General features: G+C 44.0%; 1 protein-coding gene across 5 annotated transcripts in view; it reads right to left on the reverse strand.

The window, feature by feature from the left end:
- Nucleotides 1-554: 554 nt before the first annotated feature.
- The window catches only part of TMEM234 (transmembrane protein 234), an 80,630-nt gene continuing 58,632 nt past the window's right edge, over nt 555-22,552 (reverse strand). For all 5 annotated transcript variants that reach the window (XM_078680702.1, XM_078680701.1, XM_078680700.1 and 2 more), the window contains exons 2-5: nt 15,918-16,069; nt 13,119-13,185; nt 5,959-6,051; nt 555-5,467 (exon numbers count right to left, since the gene is read on the reverse strand). In XM_078680702.1, coding sequence (XP_078536828.1) covers nt 5,382-5,467; nt 5,959-6,051; nt 13,119-13,185; nt 15,918-16,055 — 384 coding nt within the window. In that variant the 5' untranslated portion in view covers nt 16,056-16,069 and the 3' untranslated portion in view covers nt 555-5,381. The remainder of the gene's footprint in view (nt 5,468-5,958; nt 6,052-13,118; nt 13,186-15,917; nt 16,070-22,552) is intronic.

A 22,552-nucleotide genomic window follows, 5' to 3' on the forward strand; every position in this document is an offset into this window, starting at 1 on the left:
CAGTTATTCCAGGAGGTCAGTGTAGTTGGTGTCAGTGGGGTCGTCCAGGTGGAAGTTGAGGTCTCCCAGGAATACGAAGCGCTCGGATTCGATGGCAATCGGGGTGATGAATTTGGCTATGGCGGCGCTGAGGCGGGTTCATGGTCCTGGGGTTCTGTCAGCGAGAGTGCCTTTATTTTTCTCTCTCTTACTAGAGTTAGAGGTTTTTGTCAAGTGTGCGGTCTGAAGATGTCAGTTATTTTTCTCTAACACATAACATTTAAATAAATAGCCTGTTAATATGACACATATTTCAAAATATATCAGGAATTACGAAAGCACTTTTTTTCGTAATTAAGAAGTGTGATGCAAACAAAGAGTTCAATAGGAGCAAAATAAACCAGAAAACCTTACTTGGTGAAATGCAAATGACACATATTTGCAGAAACTCTATTTCCAAACATTATTGTTTGTACACTATAGTTTTTTCAGTAAAAGCGCATGTCAGTGGGAAAGTTTGTGGCCATTTCAATGTAAAATCTGATGATTACAAATGACAGTGTGCTACCACTTCATGCTTTAATTATGTATTTATTAAAAGTGATAGTTTTTAAACATGATTTGAGAAACATTCCTGCCCCCACCCTGATGACAATGCTGTTAATGAACAAAGAGGCAAATCAGGGGTCATGTGTATCCTGTGGCTATATTTTTATTATATATGGAAAATAGTTTAGTCTATTCAATCAAACAAAAGAGTTTTTGTACAGCAGATATGCTGAACTCGCAGGTTTGAAGCTGCTCTCATATGTGATAATGAAGAAAATGGCGGTTCAATGAATTAAAATAGCTTCTCACATCATTTGAAACCAGGTTATGGGTCAAGAGCATTACAAATAGGTCGAGTAGATTATGTAAGTCACTAGACCTGCAGGTCCAGTAACCTTTTTATGATTTTCGAGGCCTGTCTGTCCAAGGCATCAAGATTGTTATTAAGTTTATAGGTAAACTGTTTGTGCAAGGCCAACCTGTGGAGTTCAAGCACTCATTCTGTGAGTGCTTGTGGGCTGGCGCCAGTGGCAGAGGATGGATATCTTCACCAATGCAGTGGCTAGCCACTAGTGGGTATGAACGTCTATTTCAGGAGAATCATCATCATCATGATGGTAGGCGAGGTGTGCCGAGGCGTGGACGAACTGGGGGTGGAGCTGTTATAAGCAAACCCACAGGGCTGCATAATCGGGCAGCTCCACGGTATATTTAACAGGTCAAAAGTATCTTTTGTGCATCGCCACACATCTTTTGCACATATCCATGAAGTCGATTTGCAAAAGCACAAGATCAGCATCCTGTTTTCCAGGAGAAAGTACGGTCTCGAGTCGGATACCATGGGAAGGAGTTTGAACATCAAAGAAGCCTAAGGAAAACTAATTAACTCAGAGGTGCCGGCAGAAGTGAATGTGAATCAAGGCTCCAACAGCACAATGAACCAAGAGGCAGGGCTAAAAAGTTGGCTCCAGTAGCTGTTGAGGAGGCTGAGAACTGTGGACTGATCATGGATGAAGTTTGGCTGCATCTGTAAGGAATCGTAGAAGATGCCACAGTCGACAAACAGTAGCATCTTTACTCTTGTTAGATTATGCTTGTTGATGCTCTTTAATGTCATGTATAAGTTAGCATTCGCGACGCCATTTTTTTTATCGGGCGCCATTTTATGTACTGTTCGAAACTAATTCTGCTTGATTCCAAGAAATGCTTCTTGCTAAGTTTAGTTTCTGCAACGAAGAACTGTCTGTGCCAGTGCATAGCTTTCTCTCGGTAAAGACCCTCTCCCACTTATATGGCACTTTGATCGCAGCCCAGGGTGAAACGGTCTTAAAAGTGTTCTGAGCTGTGCAAGATTCGAGAGTAGAAACTTTGTTTTTTGTCTTTACGCTGTTCACCAACATCTGTTGGGAAAATTCCACTGCGGGCCTGTTATTAGTTGACCAAGCAATGCATATAATATACCTTTATACTTACAGTTCCTCAGTAGTACTCTCTTGATACTGTGCAGACGGAGTCCCGCTCTGAGCGTATATAATAAATGATTATTGGTATATATTCTCCACTGTTTCTCTGACTCTTCATTTAGCATGGAAGGCTAAGAGGTGGTCAATGGTGACCCGGGTGGCCCTAGTCGGGTCACTTCCATCACTCTGAGCGGGACAAAGACTGCAAAATGGAGGCTCTGACTGAAGATGCTGAGGGGTGGGGTGCGGGGGTAGGGGGTTTAAGGGCAGGACCCATAAGGAGGATCATACAAGAAGCAGCTGGGGGTTAAATTGGTGAGAACACTACTTCATCATGTTAATAATCAGTACACCTCTAGTGACTATTCACTAGAAAGCATGAAGTTGTTTCCCCTGCACCATTACAAGTTGCGTCAGAAGCAGGATTGATTACTCCTGTTAAGCAACAAGTAGTAGAGGGACACATTAATTTACAGTGGTACTGAAGCAATATGTTCAAAGTGGTCAGCAGAAAAGGAATGCATTTCAATAAACTATGCATTATAGACAGGTTAACATAAAATGCTGCAGAGCTGAACAATGCTGTTTTTACATTGACAGATGCAGAAAATAATGCAAGCGTCCATTGCAATGAACCTGCAGCTGTTTTGAAGAAATGTTTTACCCATGGGGGGATATACTGCAAATTAAAAAAAAAATGTGTACACATTTTCTTTCCCAAACAAAGGGATAGGAGTGAAAAACAACCTTTTAAAAATTACAAAAAGGGAAGAACCCTCAGACATTCAGTAGAGGCAATACTAAGGGAGAGGGAGCAGGGTCATTGCCTTCAGTAAATATTCCTTAAGGCCAACCACGTTTTAAGGCCAATCAGTGTGTCCTCATGTAACGTAAATGGTGCTATGTAAAGCGCTCTGATAACTGATTCGGTTCGGTTCTAGTTCGCGCTATATAAAACTCTGCAAAAAAAATAAATGTTGAGAGTAGGGTCGTTTTGCGAGCATGTGTTCTAACAAACATACCAGTGAATCTATGGGGAAAAGGTTTGTGGGGAATCTCGTTTTTTACACAGAATGACAAAATGTTTCGTTCAATCACTCCATGTTAGTCAATGGGAAGCAGGTCCCCAGTGTACCCAGAATGCAAACAATCTTTTATACAAAACTGTGTGGTTGCTAAAAATCAGCTTGACAGAGAGCCTGGGATCTGGATTACGTGCTCTTGGAGATCAAAAGAAATATCCCACAGCAGGTATTCCACTACAGACAGGGAACCAAATATGATAGGGTCGGGGTCATTTCACAGATACCAAAGGAATTCATATTAGATAATCTCCAGGTCCACCATTATTTGTAGACCATCACGCGCTCTGGATAAGAAGTGTGCAATGAGGCTTCTTACCCACAGTTAAAATGTTGGCCCACCCAAAACACACAATGAAAAGAAAACAGGAAAGAAGACTGGTAATGAAAGAACAGCAGTCTTGTGTCTATATTTTGTTTAGAGAGGCAGCACAACTTATTTGATCTAGAAGCAAGGAGGGAAGGAGACAGGAATGTTCGAGCTGTGCAGCATGAAGCTCCATCCTCAAGAGGCCCTTCAGTGAGTCAAAGAGGAGCTGAAACCAGGGCAGTTGGGACTTTACTTGTTTAGGAAAAAGGATTGCTATACAAGATGATACTCACCACCAGCCAGAAGCATTTCATAGTTACAAAGTCGTTCCAGAAACACAGGTCCTATATCTTGTCCATACTTATTTACGAGGGCAGTTTGGGAAAGGTAAATCTGAACAAACAAATTAAGAGAAATGGCGATGGCCCAGTATTTTTGCACACATTAAGCATTGTAGTGGAGAATGTCCACTTTGCCAACAACTGAACTCCTGCTGGGTTACTATGTGTATTATTGCAGAGCCCTTTCAGGCAGCTGAAATGGACTATCCTTCCTTCCTTCCGTCATCCCCCCTGCCCATATGTTTAAATGAAAATATGTGATGGCACATTAGGAAACCTGTTATCCTTAGCCTTTGTTTTTAAGCAAAGGTCACCATAGCTCAGAGAACAAATATGGCGATGGAGATCTTCTTTCGGACTCTTTTTCTGAAAGAAATTCTTACCGATCAAGTCGCACTATTTGTAACCACACTGAGACCAATATGTCACAATTGGGAATACATACATCGGTATACCAATCCCAGACAGATTGGTGGAACATTATAATGCCACCATTGAAAATCTGATAAAAAGTGATCAATAGAGGGGGAGGAATTGGGAATAACTGATATCCTTAGTGGTGTTCTTATGAAGACCTCATGAACAGACTTTTGCGGGGTATTCCCAATTTGAATTGCTTTTTGGAAGAATGCACAGAACATTATTAGATGAGTTCAGAGAGCAATGGAAAGAGCAGATAACACTATAAGAAATCCAGGTTAGGTTATGTATGTCAGTAAAATAACACATGTTAAAAGTTACACAGATAATAGGAATGAATATTGAGCAAGCAACAACATTATTTAGAAGAAAGGAGGTAAACTCAAGAGGTTTCAACCAAATGATTTACTGCTACTGCAGTTACCGTTCCAGAAAAATAAAATGTTAGCCAGAAGGTAGGGTCCTCATAAAATGTTTAAAAGAATACATTTAAACCATGTGTCCAGGAGAGATATCAGGAAAATGAAAAAGGAACCCAATCTTATCATGTTAATTCATTAAAACCTTTAGAGGGACTAGAGTGGCAATAATAAGAATGCACTCTATTCATAATCAATACAATTCTATTGACTGTTCGCCCTAAAGCTCTGAGTTGTTTCCTCTACATCTGTACTCCCTTTGATTACTGAAGTTAATCTTCAAAATAGCACAAGTAACACTACTTACTGTAGCAAATCCACACAGGGCTCACATTACTCTTACTTTCTGCCATCGATGGCCAAAGCGCACAAGGCTGCCTTGCTTACTGCTGTGGCTTTCTAAAGAGTACCTGGATTTGTGAAGAGGATAGCTAAAGTAGACAAGGATCACTGAATTGGATCCGAAAATATAACAAGGTTCCCCCGATTACTACAGCCTATCCCTCAAGAGCACTGCAGAAGATGTCCAAAGAGCACACAGTCCCCTATAAAGTTGTACTAGCTCGCCCTAGCTCCTCTTGACCACTGCACTGGATCTCCAAAGAGCACAGGGCTCTCTTACTGCTGTACTAGATCCCACTCACAGCTGGAGATTTCCTTATATGACGTGCAGTAACCCATTCCTAGTACAAGGTCCAATCACTTGTGTCAGACACATCACTTGTGTCACACACCCTTATCAAAGTCCCAGACCACCTTGAAGACTGCAGGGGATGCGGTCATAGCTCATGTTTCTTTTCATGCCACCTCTGGGTTGCTCAATGGTAGGCCGATTGCTCTCCTTGAGCTGCAATGATGCACAGCGTGACCCCAACAGTGGCGATGGTCATTCCCAATGCTGCTCCTGCAAAAACAACAGTAGGTCAAGAGAGGCAAGATAATGCCCCTGGCCATTTACAACATTCAGAAGAACAAGCATAGATATAACACAACTAATTACAGCATTCATGATGAAAAAGGGAGACACCAGTCACTCACAGTCTTACCTGGGGACAGGCAAAAGAAGACACCAGCCATTTACACCATTCTCAGAGAAGGCAGGCCAGGGAATGTGGCAGATTTTCACAGCCTTACTGTGGACAGTGATTGGAGGGCCCTAGCCGCCACATTCCAACAGACAGACTAGGGAAAACAAACACTCATAGCACTGTGAAGGGCAAATAAAGGAAGACACAAATCAGCTCACGATTATAGTTTTCACTTCAGTCGATTCAGGAAGCTACACAAAATACTCCCATGAAAGACACTAACAAAAATATGGCCCACTTAAAGGAAACCCAGAAGATTATCACAACTGGGAGGACCTCTACAAGCAGAACGATCACACTAACTTACGTGTTCCGCCCAGCTCTTCACCCAGCGCCAAACCAGTTCCAACAGTGAAGACAGAAGCCAAGGAGTTGCAGATGGGTACGGCAAGTGAGAGGTCTGAAATACAAAGCACAGGGTTTAGTGAAGTCCCGGATGCTGCACTAGGGTGACCAGACGCCCCGGATTCGCAAGAACAGTCCCGTTTTTAGGTCGAGCCTAGCGACAGTGCGCATACCCTGCTCGCTCTGCGAGGCATGCAGTAGTCGTATATGCTGTGAAAGCCTCGCCTTCTCTCTGCCCATATTTTTGATTGACTGGTGTCATTGTCCTTGGTAAATGCTGGTTTCCGATTGACAAATGAGGCTTGTTAGTCGCTCCTTGTTACGGCCCAGTCGCCATTTGTTGCCTCCCATGAGGACTGGATCTTTTACTTGTGGCGTTACACGATCTCCTTCATAAGTCGGTAAGCACTATTTATTTTTTTATTTGCAGTGCGGTCCGCTTTTACTTTAGCGGCTGCTCTTGTTTATTTAATTAATTTGCCGCATGGGGCGAAAGGGAGCATTTCTACTCACTAATCTAACAAGCATTTGCAATGCAATAGGTCTCGCATTTACGCGAGTTTGAGCTATTGACATTGCAAATAACAATGCCTTTTATTTTTGTTTTCGTTTTTAAAACATAAAAAAAGGCATTGTTATTTACAATGCCGATAGTTTAAACTTGCGTAAATGCGAGACCAATTGCACTGCAAATGCTATGTTTTTTTCAGCAGAACTGCCATCCCCATAGCACTGGTGCCTGCTTTCAATCACTTTAACTCGGCATTACGATGGGTCTTTTTCAAAACAACCCCAAGTACAATGGAATTAGGAAAGTCTCTTGTAGCCGTCAAACACTCCTAGGGATGTCATGCTTCATCATCGGGTGGGTGCTCCTCGTCGGGCCAGCACTGCAATGTCCCAAGGGACACTTTAGCAGTAAGATGCATGCCACGTACACCAGGACACGGCTGTCTCTCCCTCATGTAGAACCAAGACCCACCTCAACCACAGGCCCATTTTGCCATTTCGGTCATCAAAGTGTTCATCAGATACAGGTTCACAAACAGCTGTGTCTTACTCAGTGGCATTCTAGTTAAGCTTTGCACAGTACAATACAGACACTGCAGAAACTTGGTTCCAGTAGGAAAGGGTACCAGTGCGGCCCTGTTTAACAATCCCTCGTAAAATGGCAGTAAAGCAACTACAAAGTCACATGAAATTAGAAAAAATAGCAATACTTTATTTTAAGGAATTGTTGAAGAAATCTCTGCTATCATAGAAACACTTAAAGAGACATAGCAAAACTTAGCACTGAATAATCACAGGATTAGACAGTAAAGAAGGAAATGTTACACTGATCATGGAAGCAACTAAAAACAATGAAGAGCTCAAAGTAACTAGCATTACTAACTTGTAAATTATCCACCTTCTATCAAATTCAAATAAAGTTCAACTGAGAATTATCATGTTATAGCTAGTTTTTACAGGGCAAATGAAACAAGCATTTGCAATGCAATAGGTCCCGCATTAGGAAAGTTTGAGCTATTGGTATTGTAAATGACACATTTTGTATTTATGTGTTGGTTTTGAAAATAGCGAAATTAATAGCTTTGTCATTTACAATGCCAATAGTTTTAACTTTCGCAAATGTGACACCTATAGCATTTGTAATGCAATTTGTGTTGTATTTACGTGATTTAGATGTATTGATATTACAAATAACAATGGCTTTACATTTTTTTAAATAATTAATACTTAAACAAAAGCTATTGTAATTTATAATGGCAATAGCTTAAACTTTTGTAAATAACTTTTGTGAAGATTATGTTCAGTGTATTTTATTGTGACAAAAATCCAAGAACAGAAGTGAAATATTAACATCTTTTTGTGACATTTGTAATAAAGCTTGAAACATCGAGAGAACATATTTGAACCAGTTGTTGTTGAATGGTTGCACAGATTGATACTGTGGTGGCGCTGAGTAATGTTGCAGTGGCGACGAGTGATGCTGTGGTGTTCAGTGATGCTGTGGTAGCGCAGAGATATGGTGTGGTGCCCCTGAGTGATGCTGTGGTGGTGCTGAGTGATGCTGTGGTGGTGCTGAGTGATGCTGTGGTGATGCGATAGAGTGAGTGCGATAGATAGACAGAGTGAGGGCGATAGATAGAGGGAGGGCGATAGATAGAGGGAGGGAGGGCTATGGATAGATAGAGGGAGGGCTATAGATAGATAGAGGGAGGGCGATAGATAGATAGAGGGAGGGCGATAGATAGAGGGAGGGCGATAGATAGAGGGAGGGCGATAGATAGAGGGAGGGCAATAGATAGAGGGAGGGCGATAGATAGAGGGAGGGCGATAGATAGAGGGAGGGCGATAGATAGAGGGAGGGCGATAGATAGAGGGAGGGCGATAGATAGAGCGATAGATAGATAGAGAGATAGAAAGATAGAGTGAGGGCGATAGATAAGAGTGCAAGAGATAGCTAGAGTGAGGGCAATAGATAGAGTGAGGGTGATAGATAGAGTGAGGGCGATAGATAGAGTGAGGGCAAAAGATAGAGTGAGGGCAATAGATAGAGTGAGGGGGATAGAGTGAGGGGGATAGAGTGAGGGCGATAGAGTGAGGGCGAAATGGTTGCACAGATTGATACTGTGGTGGCGCTGAGTAATGTTGCAGTGGCGACGAGTGATGCTGTGTTGTTCAGTGATGCTGTGGTAGCGCAGAGATATGGTGTGGTGCCCCTGAGTGATGCTGTGGTGGTGCTGAGTGATGCTGTGGTGGTGCTGAGTGATGCTGTGGTGATGCGATAGAGTGAGTGCGATAGATAGACAGAGTGAGGGCGATAGATAGAGGGAGGGCGATAGATAGAGGGAGGGAGGGCTATGGATAGATAGAGGGAGGGCTATAGATAGATAGAGGGAGGGCGATAGATAGAGGGCGGGCGATAGATAGAGGGAGGGCGATAGATAGAGGGAGGGCGATAGATAGAGGGAGGGCGATAGATAGAGGGAGGGCAATAGATAGAGGGAGGGCGATAGATAGAGGGAGGGCGATAGATAGAGGGAGGGCGATAGATAGAGGGAGGGCGATAGATAGAGGGAGGGCGATAGATAGAGCGATAGATAGATAGAGAGATAGAAAGATAGAGTGAGGGCGATAGATAAGAGTGCAAGAGATAGCTAGAGTGAGGGCAATAGATAGAGTGAGGGTGATAGATAGAGTGAGGGCGATAGATAGAGTGAGGGCAAAAGATAGAGTGAGGGCGATAGATAGAGTGAGGGGGATAGAGTGAGGGGGATAGAGTGAGGGCGATAGAGTGAGGGCGAAAGATAGTGTGAGGGCGATAGATAGAGTGAGGGCGATAGATAGAGTGAGGGCGATAGATGGATAGAGTAAGGGCGATAGATGGATAGATAGAGTGAGGGTGATAGATAGCTAGATAGCTAGATAGATAGCTAGATAGATAGATAGATAGACAGACAGATAGAGTGAGGGCGACAGATAGATAGAGTGAGGGCGACAGATAGATTGAGTGAGGGAGATAGATAGAGTGAGGGCAATAGATAGATAGAGTGAGGTGGCCTCGTGGTGGTGGTGGTGGACATGGTGGTGGAGGTCTATGTGGTGGTGGATGTGGTGGTGGATGTGGTGGTGGTGGAAGTGGTGGTGGACGTGGTGGTGGTGGTGGGTGAGGTGGTGGTGGACGTGGTGAGGTGGTGGTGGACGTGGTGAGGTGGTGGTGGACGTGGTAGTTGTGGACGTGGTGGTTGTGGACGTGGTGGTTGTGGACGTCGTGGCTGTGGACGTGGTGGCTGTGGACGTGGTGGTTGTGGACGTGGTGGTTGTGGACGTGGTGGTGGACGTGGTGGTGGTGGACGTGGTGGTGGTGGACGTGGTGGTGGTGGACGTGGTGGTGGTGGACGTGGTGGTGGACGTGGTGGTGGTGGTGGACGTGGTGGTGGACGTGGTGGTGGTGGACATGGTGGTGGTGGACACGGTGGTGGACATGGTGGTGGTGGACGTGGTGGTGGTGGATGTGGTGGTGGTGGATGTGGGGGTGGTGGTGGACGTGGTGGTGGTGGGTGTGGTTGTGGTGGTGGTGGTGGATGTGGTGGTGGTGGAGGTGGGTGTGGTGGTGGACGTAGTGATGGTGGACAAGGTGGTGGGTGGACGTAGTGGTGGTGGACATGGTGGTGGTGGACGTAGTGGTGGTGTGTGTTTTCTCCGAGTTGAGTAGAACTCTGTGGTATAATGGTCTCCTTGTGCTAATGAACCGTGTCCAAGTGTGAACAAAGTCAGAGATGTGCTAGAAATTCCGAAGACACCATGATAAGAGCTCAGAAAGCAGCGTCTTGCATGGAAGGAAGAAGAACCATAATAAGCCAAGTTTGAGTGATATGAGGGCAAATCACACGATGAGTAAACGCACAATGTCACATAAGTATGGGAGCGGAAACCATGTGCAAATATGAGCAACAGCGATATAAATTGGACAATAGGATTCAAAACCCGTGGTTCGGATGTTGAGTGTAAGAATAATACATGGGGCCCTAGCCGGCTGGTGAAAACCGTATGGTGTGTGGGCCGCCATGCGGGGAGAAGTGAATGACCCGAGGGTAATTAGAGGCAGGGCAATGGGAGAAAGGATTAACAGACGCACACCAGAACAAATATTAAAGAGCGAGGTTCTCGATGGATCAGCGGGAAAAGCCCGGATGAGGTCCCCAACGTGGAAGGTCAGAAACCTGTCGGTGACCAATTTGAGCAGAAAGACAGAAGAGTATAAAGTGGCAATACTGGGAAGAGTAAAACGGGACTTGGGGCCAGGCAGGCAAACGTGACAACGGTGTGTGCGGAATACATGTGCAGAAAGGAAATACAGATCCCCAAAGTGAAGAGGGAACGTTAGGTTGTGGTGACCCTCTGGAAAAGAATATATAAAGGACAAAGCCCAAGAAAGTATAAAAAAGCAGCAAGGCTAGAGGACACAAACAGATGTGGTGGATTTATAAACTGCAAAGAGCAAGAAAGTAAAACAAGCTCTCGGCATTGCTGTGGCGGGGGCGGGTTACATGAGTTAAAAGTGACAATAGTGAGCAAACAAAATACAAGAGGTAGCAAACGGGCCCGGGCAGCGCATTCCTTTGAAGTCTGAAGCGGGGGGGGGGGGGGAGAAACAGAGCGGCCGCGGATGAGTATACGCGCAGTGTCACATAACAATGGGAGCGGAAACCAGGTGCAAATATGGGCAACACCGATATAAATTGGACAATAGGATTCCAAACCCGTGGTTCGGATGTTGAGTGTAAGGATAATACATGGGGCCCCAGCCGGCTGGTGAAAACCGTATGGTGTGTGGGCCGCCATGCGGGGAGAAGTGAATGACCCGAGGGTAATTAGAGGCAGGGCAATGGGAGAAAGGATGAACAGACGCACACCAGAACAAATATTAAAGAGCGAGGTTCCCGATGGATCAGCGGGAAAAGCCCAGATAAGGTCCCCAACGTGGAAGGTCATTAACCCGTCGGTGACCAATTTGAGCAGAAAGGCAGAAGAGTATAAAGTGGCAATACTGGGAAGAGTAAAACGGGACTTGGGGCCAGGCAGGCAAACGTGACAACTGTGTGCGCGGTATACATGTGCAGAAAGGAAATACAGATCCCCAAAGTGAAGAGGGAACGTTAGGTTGTGGTGATCCTCTGGAAAAGAATATATAAAGGGCAAAGCTCAAGAAAGTAAAAAGCGGCAAGGCTAGAGGACACAAACAGATGTGGTGGATATATAAACGGCAAAGAGCAAGAAAGTAAAACAAGCTCTCTGCATTGCTGTGGCGGGGCGGGTTACATGAGGTAAAAGTGACAATTGTGAGCAAACAAAATACAAGAGGTAGCACACGGGCCGGGCTGGGGGAGAGCATTCCTTTGAAGTCTGAAGCGGGAGGAGGGAGGGGGCGGGGAATCAGAGTGGCCGCGGTCGCTTTGATGTTCTTGGCTTGTCTTGCTTTGTGGGAGGGGTAGGGGGAGCGAATTGCTGTGCACGCGCCTGGCTCACACATGAACTGTACGCGATCCGCAGCTAGGTAGACTTTTCAGACCGCTTACTATAATCTCGCCTATCATCCCTTCGGGATGTAGTAGGTGAGACCTAAAAAACCACAGCACAATTGGACTTGTATCATACGTATCTTTCAGAAAGTCATCATGATATATTAAACAGGCAGAACATCTTGACATTTTTACACTCAATTGATGAACTTGCCAAATAACTATAAAAAAACATAATAAGTATTACGTTTATTTTTTATCAAGACGAGGGCAATGAAATTACTTGCACCAGCTGGACCACTAATATCTGGCCTTCTAAAATTTAGTACAGGAAACTTGAGTTGGGAAAATGGGGAGTAAGAATACAACCTGTTACCACAAGAAAATACTCACACATATAAGCAAGCGAATATATAGGGGGATATAAAGACACCCCCAGATACCCAGCTCTGAGCCTATCAAGATTTTTAAAAGTGCTGACACTTTTCCATCTAATTAAGTTGACAACCTGCAGGTAAAGCCAACAAAGTACCAAGAAGCCAAGCAATAGATTTCATATCCTATACTAATTGAACATCAAATAGACATTGACCACCCCTAGGGGACCATTCAGACAGCTCATGGAATATTACACCTTAGAGTGACAATTAAAGAGAGTCAGATTAGATCTAATCTCTTTCCTAGCAACATTTCAAATTATTTGTCTACAAGAAACCAGGATTACGGTTGATAGTCATATTTCAAATTTCAAGTTTTTTAAAACTCTACCTTTAAGTAGTTGAATAGGAAGACAAAGTGAGGGCATCTACATCCTGATTACAATTAGCTAGATATGAGGAAGCCCAACCTGCCATTGTTGGAGTCTTCTTTCATAGATCTTGTATGCTTTGCTTATACCTATGGCTTGCACAAAACTTTGGAATGTTGTCCAACAATATTCATACTGATTCCTGCTTCCTCTTTAGGATGGAAAGCGATGCCATTGTGCATATTGCTAACAACAACAGCAGCAGTGGATATTTTTCTACTGAAATGATACACTGTCAGCATATTATCAACTGTAGAAATGCTGTAGGCCGTAATAAGTTTGACTTACCTGAAGATGCAAGTGTGAAGTAATAAAGCAGAGACCCACACTGGTTCAACAGGAATGGTATCAAACACTGTTAGAAAAACAGAAGGAGGTTAAAAGGTCTGGTTATTTCGTCCCAACTAAAAGATGCTCTCCAGCATAGGTTCTTCTTCAATGCCCAACTTCCGCTCACAATCCACAATGAGACTTTACCTTGTCACAGGCAAAGCCAAAGAATTTTAATCTGATTCATACACAGCCCAAAGACTTTTCCCCAACTCATGTAAAGCCCCAAGAGTCCTCTGCAAATGTGGGCAAAGCTCTAAGAGCTTGTCCTAAAGCAGGCAGGCACCCATTAGTTTATCCTTGTGCAAGCATTCCCTTAAGGCTTTGCCCAGATGCATGCAAAACCTCAAGAATTACCAGAACACAGGCAAAGTCTCAAGACTTTACCCTAACACAAGCAAAGCCTCAAGACTGACTCAAGCAAAGTTTCAAAACATTAGCCTAATTCAGATATCGGTACAAAAGGGGGTGGTGATGGACGAAGCATCTGAACCAATCAAATACTCACACCCAGTCAAAAGATCTGGGTTTAATCCATCACCATTCTTTAGCCCACTCCGCCAGTCCAGTTCAGACATGGCCATATGCAAATCAGTCTGACCCTGTGCCTCATGGGAACAGTCCAGCCCGAACTGCCAAGCCATGCCTTCCCTGGACCGGAAACAAGCTTCCGAGGACCGGTTTCTGGTTAATCAACCGTCATCAGCCTAGGCTAGCTTGAATCCAGTGGCAAAGTGAGCAAGGGACTCACGTCTGGGCATACCCTGCCAACTTACAGCGAACAAAGCAAAACCAAATGGGATGATGGACGGATGAACAGTACTAGTTATAACACCTCAAAGTCCTATACCAACCGTCAGGAGAACTCACTTTCGGGCACTGGCAACGATAACAGATTCCATTTTTCGTGGGTATAGAAGATTTCGATTTCCCTAAGTGCCTCAAGGGAGTTAAACACTCTTTCCTGGAGGTGTCCTAATCTGAGAGCGTTTTCTGACAGAACTTCTTTTGTCCCCAAGGCAGTAGCTGCTTTTTATATGCAGCAAGAGTTGACTCTGTCTGATGCCTACCTCTGAAGTAATGTTATTTCATTTCTTGGATACCAAAAGGTGGAAGTAGACAAGGCTTAAATTGGTGGATTGGGTCAGAATAGATTTCTATAGCAATAGCCTACTGCAGGTTACTAATCACACTGACAATGGTATATTCACATTGAAAATTTAGAAATTCAAGTAATGCATTGATTAACAGTTTTTACCTTCAGGGAACAATATACAGGGCAATCTAAAGAGTGAGGCACATGAACTGTGGTTTGTGTTTACATCTGACAACAGTTTCTGTAAAAATAATAATCAATTGTATCAGGGACTGAGTAAGACTTCATCCATTTTTATTACTACCTGCCCTAATTTCTATTTTAGTATTGCTGTATATTTAAACATGACTGGTCACATACTGAACTTGTATTCATTAATACATCATTTGTTTTGTTACTTATGCCTCTGCTGCCCGACATCAAAAGACAATAGTGAGTGGTGGATTATAGATTGGCCCTAGAAAAGTCTCACACATATAGCAGTAAAAGGGGAAGTCAAAAACCAGGATAAAGAGTTTAAGCGGGGAGGCAGGTAGAAGGACAGCAGGAGCGGGCGACATGTTGCTGCATATTGTTCAAGGATGTCTAACCCCTGGAAAATGGCAAAAGCAGGTTGAGAAAATAGGGGCAAATGTCAAAAAGCATCTGGACACAAGAAAACCAACAATTACATTTGAGATATTTTTGCTTGTGAAATGTGTGAATGAATACTTAATACCCTACAATTTTATAGTTGAGAATTTGTGACAAAGATTTACGCTAAGAAGGCCAAAAACTGCAGTGCCAGAGCAGAAACAGCTCTGAAACCATTCCATGTGCAAGCGTTCCCCCTAATATTATATCAAGGAGTGGATAAGTCCAAGACTTCATGGCACGTTACAGTAAGCTGCAAGTCATAACCCAGGCACAAGTACAGCTCAATGGTCTTGATAAAACTCATCCACACTGCACTATATAAAAGGGATAAAGTACCCCCTGCCTTACATGATAAAGATATTGCAAGTCATCAAGGAGTTCCATAACCATATAAAGGAAAGAGGCTGATGGCCGAGTTCCTTTATAAGGTTTTGGAACTCTGAGGTGACTTGCAATATCTTTATCATGTATGGCAGGGGATACTTTATCCAATATAATACATGGCCAGACTAAAATCTTTCCCACAAACCACTTAAACACTAGGTGCATAGCTCTTTCATTTGCAAACATGAAGAATAAAAAAAGAACCTCTAGTGCAAAATTAAACATATCAAAAACATGTTAGATATTAGTTGAAAAAAGATATTAAATGCAAGTCAGTTTAAAAAAGAAAGTTACAGTAGTTTGCAATGTGTAGAAGCATTCAGAAAGAGTCAAACTTTTCTGTAATGGTAAATGGAATACAAAAATAAACATATTCTCTCTGCTAGTCACTGAAAGCCTGAAAAATAGAGAAGAAGAAAGAAAAGGAACATCTAATTTTCATTGACTTAAGCAGCTGCTTCTATTATGCTCCGTGACCTCACCTGCCTTTCACCAAAGCTGCTGGCTCTGACAGGAGGCATTCTGACACCAGATATTGACTATAAAAACTCATAATAGTCGAGTTCAGATGTTTTTCCTTAATAATAGGCAACTGGGTTAAATGAAAACATTCAGACATATATAGCTTCTCAGTGCAGTACCTTGTAATTGAGCACCAGAAACTTCATCTCTTCCAGAAGCTGCAGAATCCAGCGGTCTTTCTTGATCTTTTCCAGTCCCTCACTTCCAGTTTTTAGGAATGGGTTGGTGACACCCCACAGGATCCCGACCAGGACCATGCAAACAAGCTCCACTGGAACAGAAAAACAGAATATTACGTATTACCCCGCTAAAGATTCCTGAACATGTCCCTATATTGCTGGACACCATAAACGAATCAAATAGCCATCAGTTCACTCATGAGTTTATTTCTAGCCCAAGCATCCAGGGGCAGATTGTCCTGTTGCCTTTAACACAGGAAGGAGACTGACAAAAAATGGATAGACTTTCAAATTGTCTCTTGCATTTCATTTGAAAAACAATTGGATTCTCCTGACGAGACAGATTTGTGAATACTTCCCTTTTGAAATTTTAGAGATGTGCTGGTTGGAAGTCTATTAGTAGATTTAGTATCTCAACAATGCTGACAATTTGAAGGATAACACCAAAAGATGATGGACGAAATGCTGAATATGGTCAAACCTTTACCCCCCGTCACTGATCTAGGTTTAACCCATAGTTTTTGGTTCACTATGCCACCCCAATTTGGACCCAGTCATATGCAAATCAGTCTTGACCCCGATTCCCATGGGAGCAGTCCAGCCCAAACTGCCAGGCTAGGTCCTCCCTGGACCACAAAACCAGCATGCTGGGACTAGTTTTGGGGTATCATCCCTAATCAGCGAGGCTAGCTTGAATCCAGTGGTCCAAACTGGAATGGCACTCTTCACCAAAGTTAAATTAACGAGCATTGGCTCATGACCGAACAATATGGGTGGAGGTGGGGGTTAAAGAAGTATATTGGAAACATGCAAGAGGTAGAATCAAGAGACTGGTAAACAAGATCACACAAAGCTTGCTGCTACGGAGGAGAGATCTGGGCCTTAGAAACTGAGACATTACAGGAACATAGTAACACTGGAACCAAACACACAGGGCCGGCCGGGGAGACTAGTGTTCAGCATCTCAGGGAAAATGTAATACCCAAAAGAGGAAGATAGTGCACTACCGATGACCAATTAGTAGCCCAATGACTGATTGCAGCGTGTGCTGATTTTCAACCTCCAAATGCAAAAAGAACAACTGATGGGACGGAATGCTGAACAATGTCAAACATTCACGCAAATCAGACTTGATCGTGCTCCCCATGGGAACGGTCGAGCCCGAATTACCAGGCCAGGTTCTTCCTGGACCGGAAACAAGCATCCTGGGGCCAGTTTCGGGGTATCACCTCTCATCAGCCAGGCTAGCTTGACTTCAGTGGCATGGAGAGCACGGGACCTTGGCATACCCATCCCACTCGGGGTGAGGAACAGGGTCAAGACTGATTTGCATACGGCTGGGTCCAAACTGGGGGGCGTAATGAGCAAAAGAACAATTGATTTAACCCGTATATCTTGACTGGGGGTGAATGTTTGAGTTATTCAGCATTCCGTCCATCATTTGTTGCTGTAGCCTTTTAACCTCCAGCACAGCTTGTAGTCATCAGAAGCACTCTCGCTGGAATCGGAGCAGCTTCTAAAGTGTCTGCCAATACTAGAACTCTAGATGCTATAAAGGCGTTATGAAAAATGTTCTTTTTTTTAATTATATCTCCTTTATAGTCCCTGTTGACTCCCCACTGCCAATTTGCAAGATAAGGGAATATCCCCACTTGCCATTCCTGCAAAAGCATGGAAATCCTTTGGTAGTAAGAAAGTATTGTATGTCTCTTCAAAGAGGGCATCGTTGTAACTTTGGAATATGCGGCATGACTAACTAAATAAATAACTGTTCAGGTCCCCATGCAAATGTGGACTGTATGTTTCAAAATTACCCAAGAGGCGTGTTTCAAAAATCTTGTATCTTCAAGTAACAAGACTTTTGGAAAAGAAGGAACAGTGGGGCACATGCATCAACCTAAATACTGATCGCAAAAGGGCCGATTCGCAGAATTGGCCCCTTTTTGACCGTTATTTAGGCAATTGGGATGCATCAACCTAAAACCCTCTCATAATATAGGTAATCGCATATTTTGTGATTATGTAAATTGCGAATGCTTTATTCCCTATTTGGGATGTATCAAAGCCTTTCCTAAATGTGACTTCGCATTTAGGAAATGCTAATTAACATCGACTGCAAGTTGATGGTGATTTGCAAAAACTTTGAAAAATGCACAAAAGTGCATTTTTCAAAGTGCCATGTGGCGTACACATATGCCCTTAGGGCATATGTGTGTGCCACATGAGTACACATGCCAAATTTGGGGGTGCATCAGGGTGGCCTTTAAGGCCCCCAGCACCCTTCAAATTGCTATTCAAGTTCCTATTTGGTACTCGCAAATTGCGAATGGCTTCCCATTCATTCCTATGGGACTCAAAGCCCATAGGAATGAATGGGAAGGCATTCCTTAATTGTGATTCGCACTTTGCTAGTCGCAATTAAGGAATTTTAAGGAATCACAATTTTTTTTGCAAATCCTTCATGCATTGCATTTTGCAATTTCCAAATAGCGAATCGGTAAAATTTGCTATTTAGAAATCGCTAAATGTGGGCTTGATGCATGTGCCCCAGTGTTTTTAATTTTCTCTTTAGTTGCTACCTAGTCCTGCTTGAGGAATTGGACTTTTACCCTAAAGTGGGTCTTTCACAAAAGGAACACATTATTAGTACACACCCAGTACCTTTAACCACGTCACTAAAAGGACATGGCTATTTAATATTGGACATATCCTGCTTTCACATATTGCACTTTGGGCTACCATGCACTACTTAAGGTTGAAATGAGTAATAAGAAAATTAGGCCTTTCTACCTGTCAATGTTTTCTAACATGTGCTGGCTGTGGCAGAGCTACAGACATTTCAAATTGCCTCTTGACATTTATTTTTAATCCTCTGGTTACACATCTGTGTGGTATTAATGTTGCAATACTTAAAAGTTAACCCAAATGGTCACTAGCTACAGTTTCGGTTTTTAGGTAGGGCCATATAGGTTAGTGTTGCACACTCCTTATTTTGTTAATTTTCTGTTTGGCGGCGCAGTCTCCCTGCAGCCTTGCCATGAAGCATATCCATGCTTCAGACAAGCTGTTTATTACCAAAAAGCTCTGCTAATGAGTTGGAGGTGGAGTTGAGTTTTATATTGCAGCCTGCAGCTGATGATCCTTTCTGCTCGCAAAGTTTCCCTATCCTTAATCTTGTCCCGGGCACCCAGTACGTCGCAGCTGCTGGGACAGGGAAAGCCTCTATCGTCTCTAACCACAGGACTCAGATGACATCAGAAGCCAGATGTGGGTCCCTGCCTCTTCTGCCTTCTACAAGTTTCTTCCTCGTTTGGGTCCTAGGCCTCAATAATGTCGGCCTCTGTTGCTGGCTGTCCCGGGTCCTAGATTTTCTAGTTCCTCTATTTCTTGTTGCTGGACCTGGGTCGCATCGCCTGCCATAGCTGTCTGTTTCCAGTCCTAGCTCCAACAGCTTCTCCTTTCATTATGGTACCTTTTTGTGCAGTGCTGCTAGCTGCTTCTCTGATTCTGTCAGTAATTCCACATTCTAAGGCCTCTGGGCAGTGTTGCTCGCTGCTTCTCTCGTCCCAGTGGTAATTCCTGATTCTAATTTCTCTAGACATTGCTGCTAGCTGCTACTCTGGTTATTCATACATGGACTCACGCACGCACCAAACATTAATTTAAAAGAAAACACACACTTGCCTGCAGCCAGCTCTGCCTTGGAGGTTCCAGGACGCTTGGGACTGCTGCCTTCCCTCATTGGCTGACCTCAGGTCAGCCAATGAGGGAAGGCAGCAGTCCTAACGTCATCAAAGAGTGGGATCGGGTCAGTGAGCATATTGACCCCACCCCACTTTGTGATGAAGTGTCACTGATTGACATATGACCCTGGGCGCTTCAGGGCTTAAAACTGAGGTCCTCAGGTGCGAGGCAATCAGTGACGTTACCTCTCTTCACAAAGGGGAGAGCCTCAGGGATCTTTGCTGAGCTGAGGACGTCACGCCCACAGGAGAAGTGACTTCATCAGCCCAGCAAAGTTCAGCTCAGGCAGCCAGGAGCCTGCGCATTTAGTGCATGCCTGGTCCTGGCTGCCTGACCTGAAAATGAACATTGTCTGTCAGGCTGACCTTTGTTAAGCCTGACAGACACTATTCGTGAGGGGCAAAAGGTGGAGGGACGTGGTCCCTCACCCCCAGTGGACCAGCCTTGGCTGTCCTCCAGACAGTGCTGCTTGCTGCTTCTCTTGTCTCATCAGTAATTCACCCATTCTAAGCCCTCTAAACAGTACTACTAGCTGCTTCTCTGGTCTCTGTAGTAATTCCTCATTTTAAGTCCTCCAGACAGTGCTGTAGCTGCGTCTCTGCTGTCAGCGGCAATTGAGGTACACTAGTGCCACTTACAATGTAGACCCTCAGTATACTTCAGTTCCCAACAAGGCGCGCGCCCGCACACTCACTAACCCCTGAGCGCGCATTCCCATTTGTGGAGCACGCATATCCCGCGAGAGTATTCGCGCCGCCGCTTTTAAAAAGCGCGCGGCGCGAAAAACGGGCATTTCGTGATTGGGGAGGCGGCAGTGAACGGCGTGAAAGGTATCACTCGGGGGTCGGGAGCGGAGGTAAGTGCTATGTGCCCCCTTGATTTCTTTTGTTGCTGGCGCTTTTGCCCCACTCAGGCGGCACACACTGTTTACTCGCTGTTATTTCATAATGCGAGGCTGCGGGGGATACTGTGTCCAAATGTAGTTAAGTATCCATGTTAATCGCAGCCCCTTCACGAGCTGCGATTAACATGGATATTTAAACAAAGCACTCAATGTCCCCCCGCAGCCTCGCGTTACTAACAATACAATCCAGCAAGTTTAGAAACACGGCATGTGTTTCTAAACTTCCTGTATTGTTTTGGAAGTGGAGTGCGTGTGTTATCGGAAGCGGCTCAAGCTGTCGGTGCTGCTGGTGTAGGCTGCAGAAGTGCAAACATGAGGGTTACGATTACGAGCAGGACTACTCGGTGCTGAGCGCCGAAATAACCGGCAGGATCACGCGAATTCCCAAGCTGGCTGCTGATGAGAAGAAGCAGATGGTTGCACAAGTTGAAAAACAGTTGGAAGAAGCAAGAGAGTTGTTCGAACAAATGGACCTGGAAGTGCGAGAAATCCCTGCACCGAGCCGGGCGATGTACTTTAGGAGGCAGCCCTTTTGCGCGTTACAAGCAGTAGTTGGGTCTTTCGCTGCATGCCGCTGGAAATGCCCTTTTCAAATGCTGAATGTTTAGGTTCGGCTTGCTTTTGAATACGCCTGACCAAAATCATAGGTAAAACCTTGCTACGTGGGCACAGTTACTAACCTCTTGGCCATAGAATGCATTCAAGTTACCTGGTCACAGTGATAGGAAGGGTGTCTCTGTAAATCAAAGAACTGATTCTTCCCCCAGTGTTACATTGCATAAGCAGAGTTGTTGCCCCCAAGGACTTCTTGGATTTGTATTGCAGACGGGCTGCTGCCTGTTTTGGTTGAAACCTATGGTGTGCCCCATGCCAGCTGTGAGCCCTAAACTACCGTACAGGCTTTTCCTCCTATTGGCCATTACCTTTCTGCCGCTTCTCCACCTGAGGTGCAGGGCCTGCGTGTGCCTACCCTGAAGAACGACAGTTTAGAGTGAAAAAAAATTGTTTGCCAAGCTTTCTTCATGTCGGGAGGAAGAGACACATATATTCATTGTAGTCATCCCAAAGGTTCTTCAGTTTTTTTTTTTACTGCATTCATATTTTTATTTCACTCCAGCCACTTTTCAAAATCGATGTATTTCTCATGGTTACAATAAAACACAGTGGCATTCCTAATCAAGGTAAACAAGGCCATCTACTGCGAACTGATGACTATTGGTATAGGCAGCTGGTCTGGGTAGAGAAAGCCATAGCTGCCAAGGTTTCGGATTGCTATGTGTGACATGTTCAAAATTTCAGTGTAATTATGAATGACATTTCAAAAACTATGAGTGACACTTTCTTGTGCGCAAAATCAAGCAATGAAGAGGGAAACTGTATGTATGTGTATATATATGTGTATGTATATGTGCATATGTATATGTATATATGTATGTGTATGTGTGTATATGTGTGTGTGTATATATATGTATGTATGTATGTATGTATATGTGTATATATATATTTCCGCTCACTTCCCACCTTCGTTCGGAGCACTCTTCGGCGGGTGCGGCAAGCGGCTGTGGGAGTCCGCTAACATGTACAGCTCAGGAATCCTCGCCCAATCAAATGGCAAAAATAAACCGCACTCACACGGGGGAACGTTTCAGGTACTAGCTTCTTTTAATGGTAGGTAAACAGACGCGTTTCGGCTGGAAGCCTTCGTCGACGAAGGCTTCCAGCCGAAACGCGTCTGTTTACCTACCATTAAAAGAAGCTAGTACCTGAAACGTTCCCCCGTGTGAGTGCGGTGTATATATATATGTGTATATATGTATATGTATATATATATATGTGTGTGTATATATGTGTGTGTATATATATATATATATATATATATATATATATATATATATATATATATAACACAGAAATTCTTGACCGCCTA

This window comes from Lissotriton helveticus, chromosome 3_1 (assembly GCF_964261635.1).
Source record: "Lissotriton helveticus chromosome 3_1, aLisHel1.1, whole genome shotgun sequence".
Classification (NCBI taxonomy): domain Eukaryota; kingdom Metazoa; phylum Chordata; class Amphibia; order Caudata; family Salamandridae; genus Lissotriton; species Lissotriton helveticus.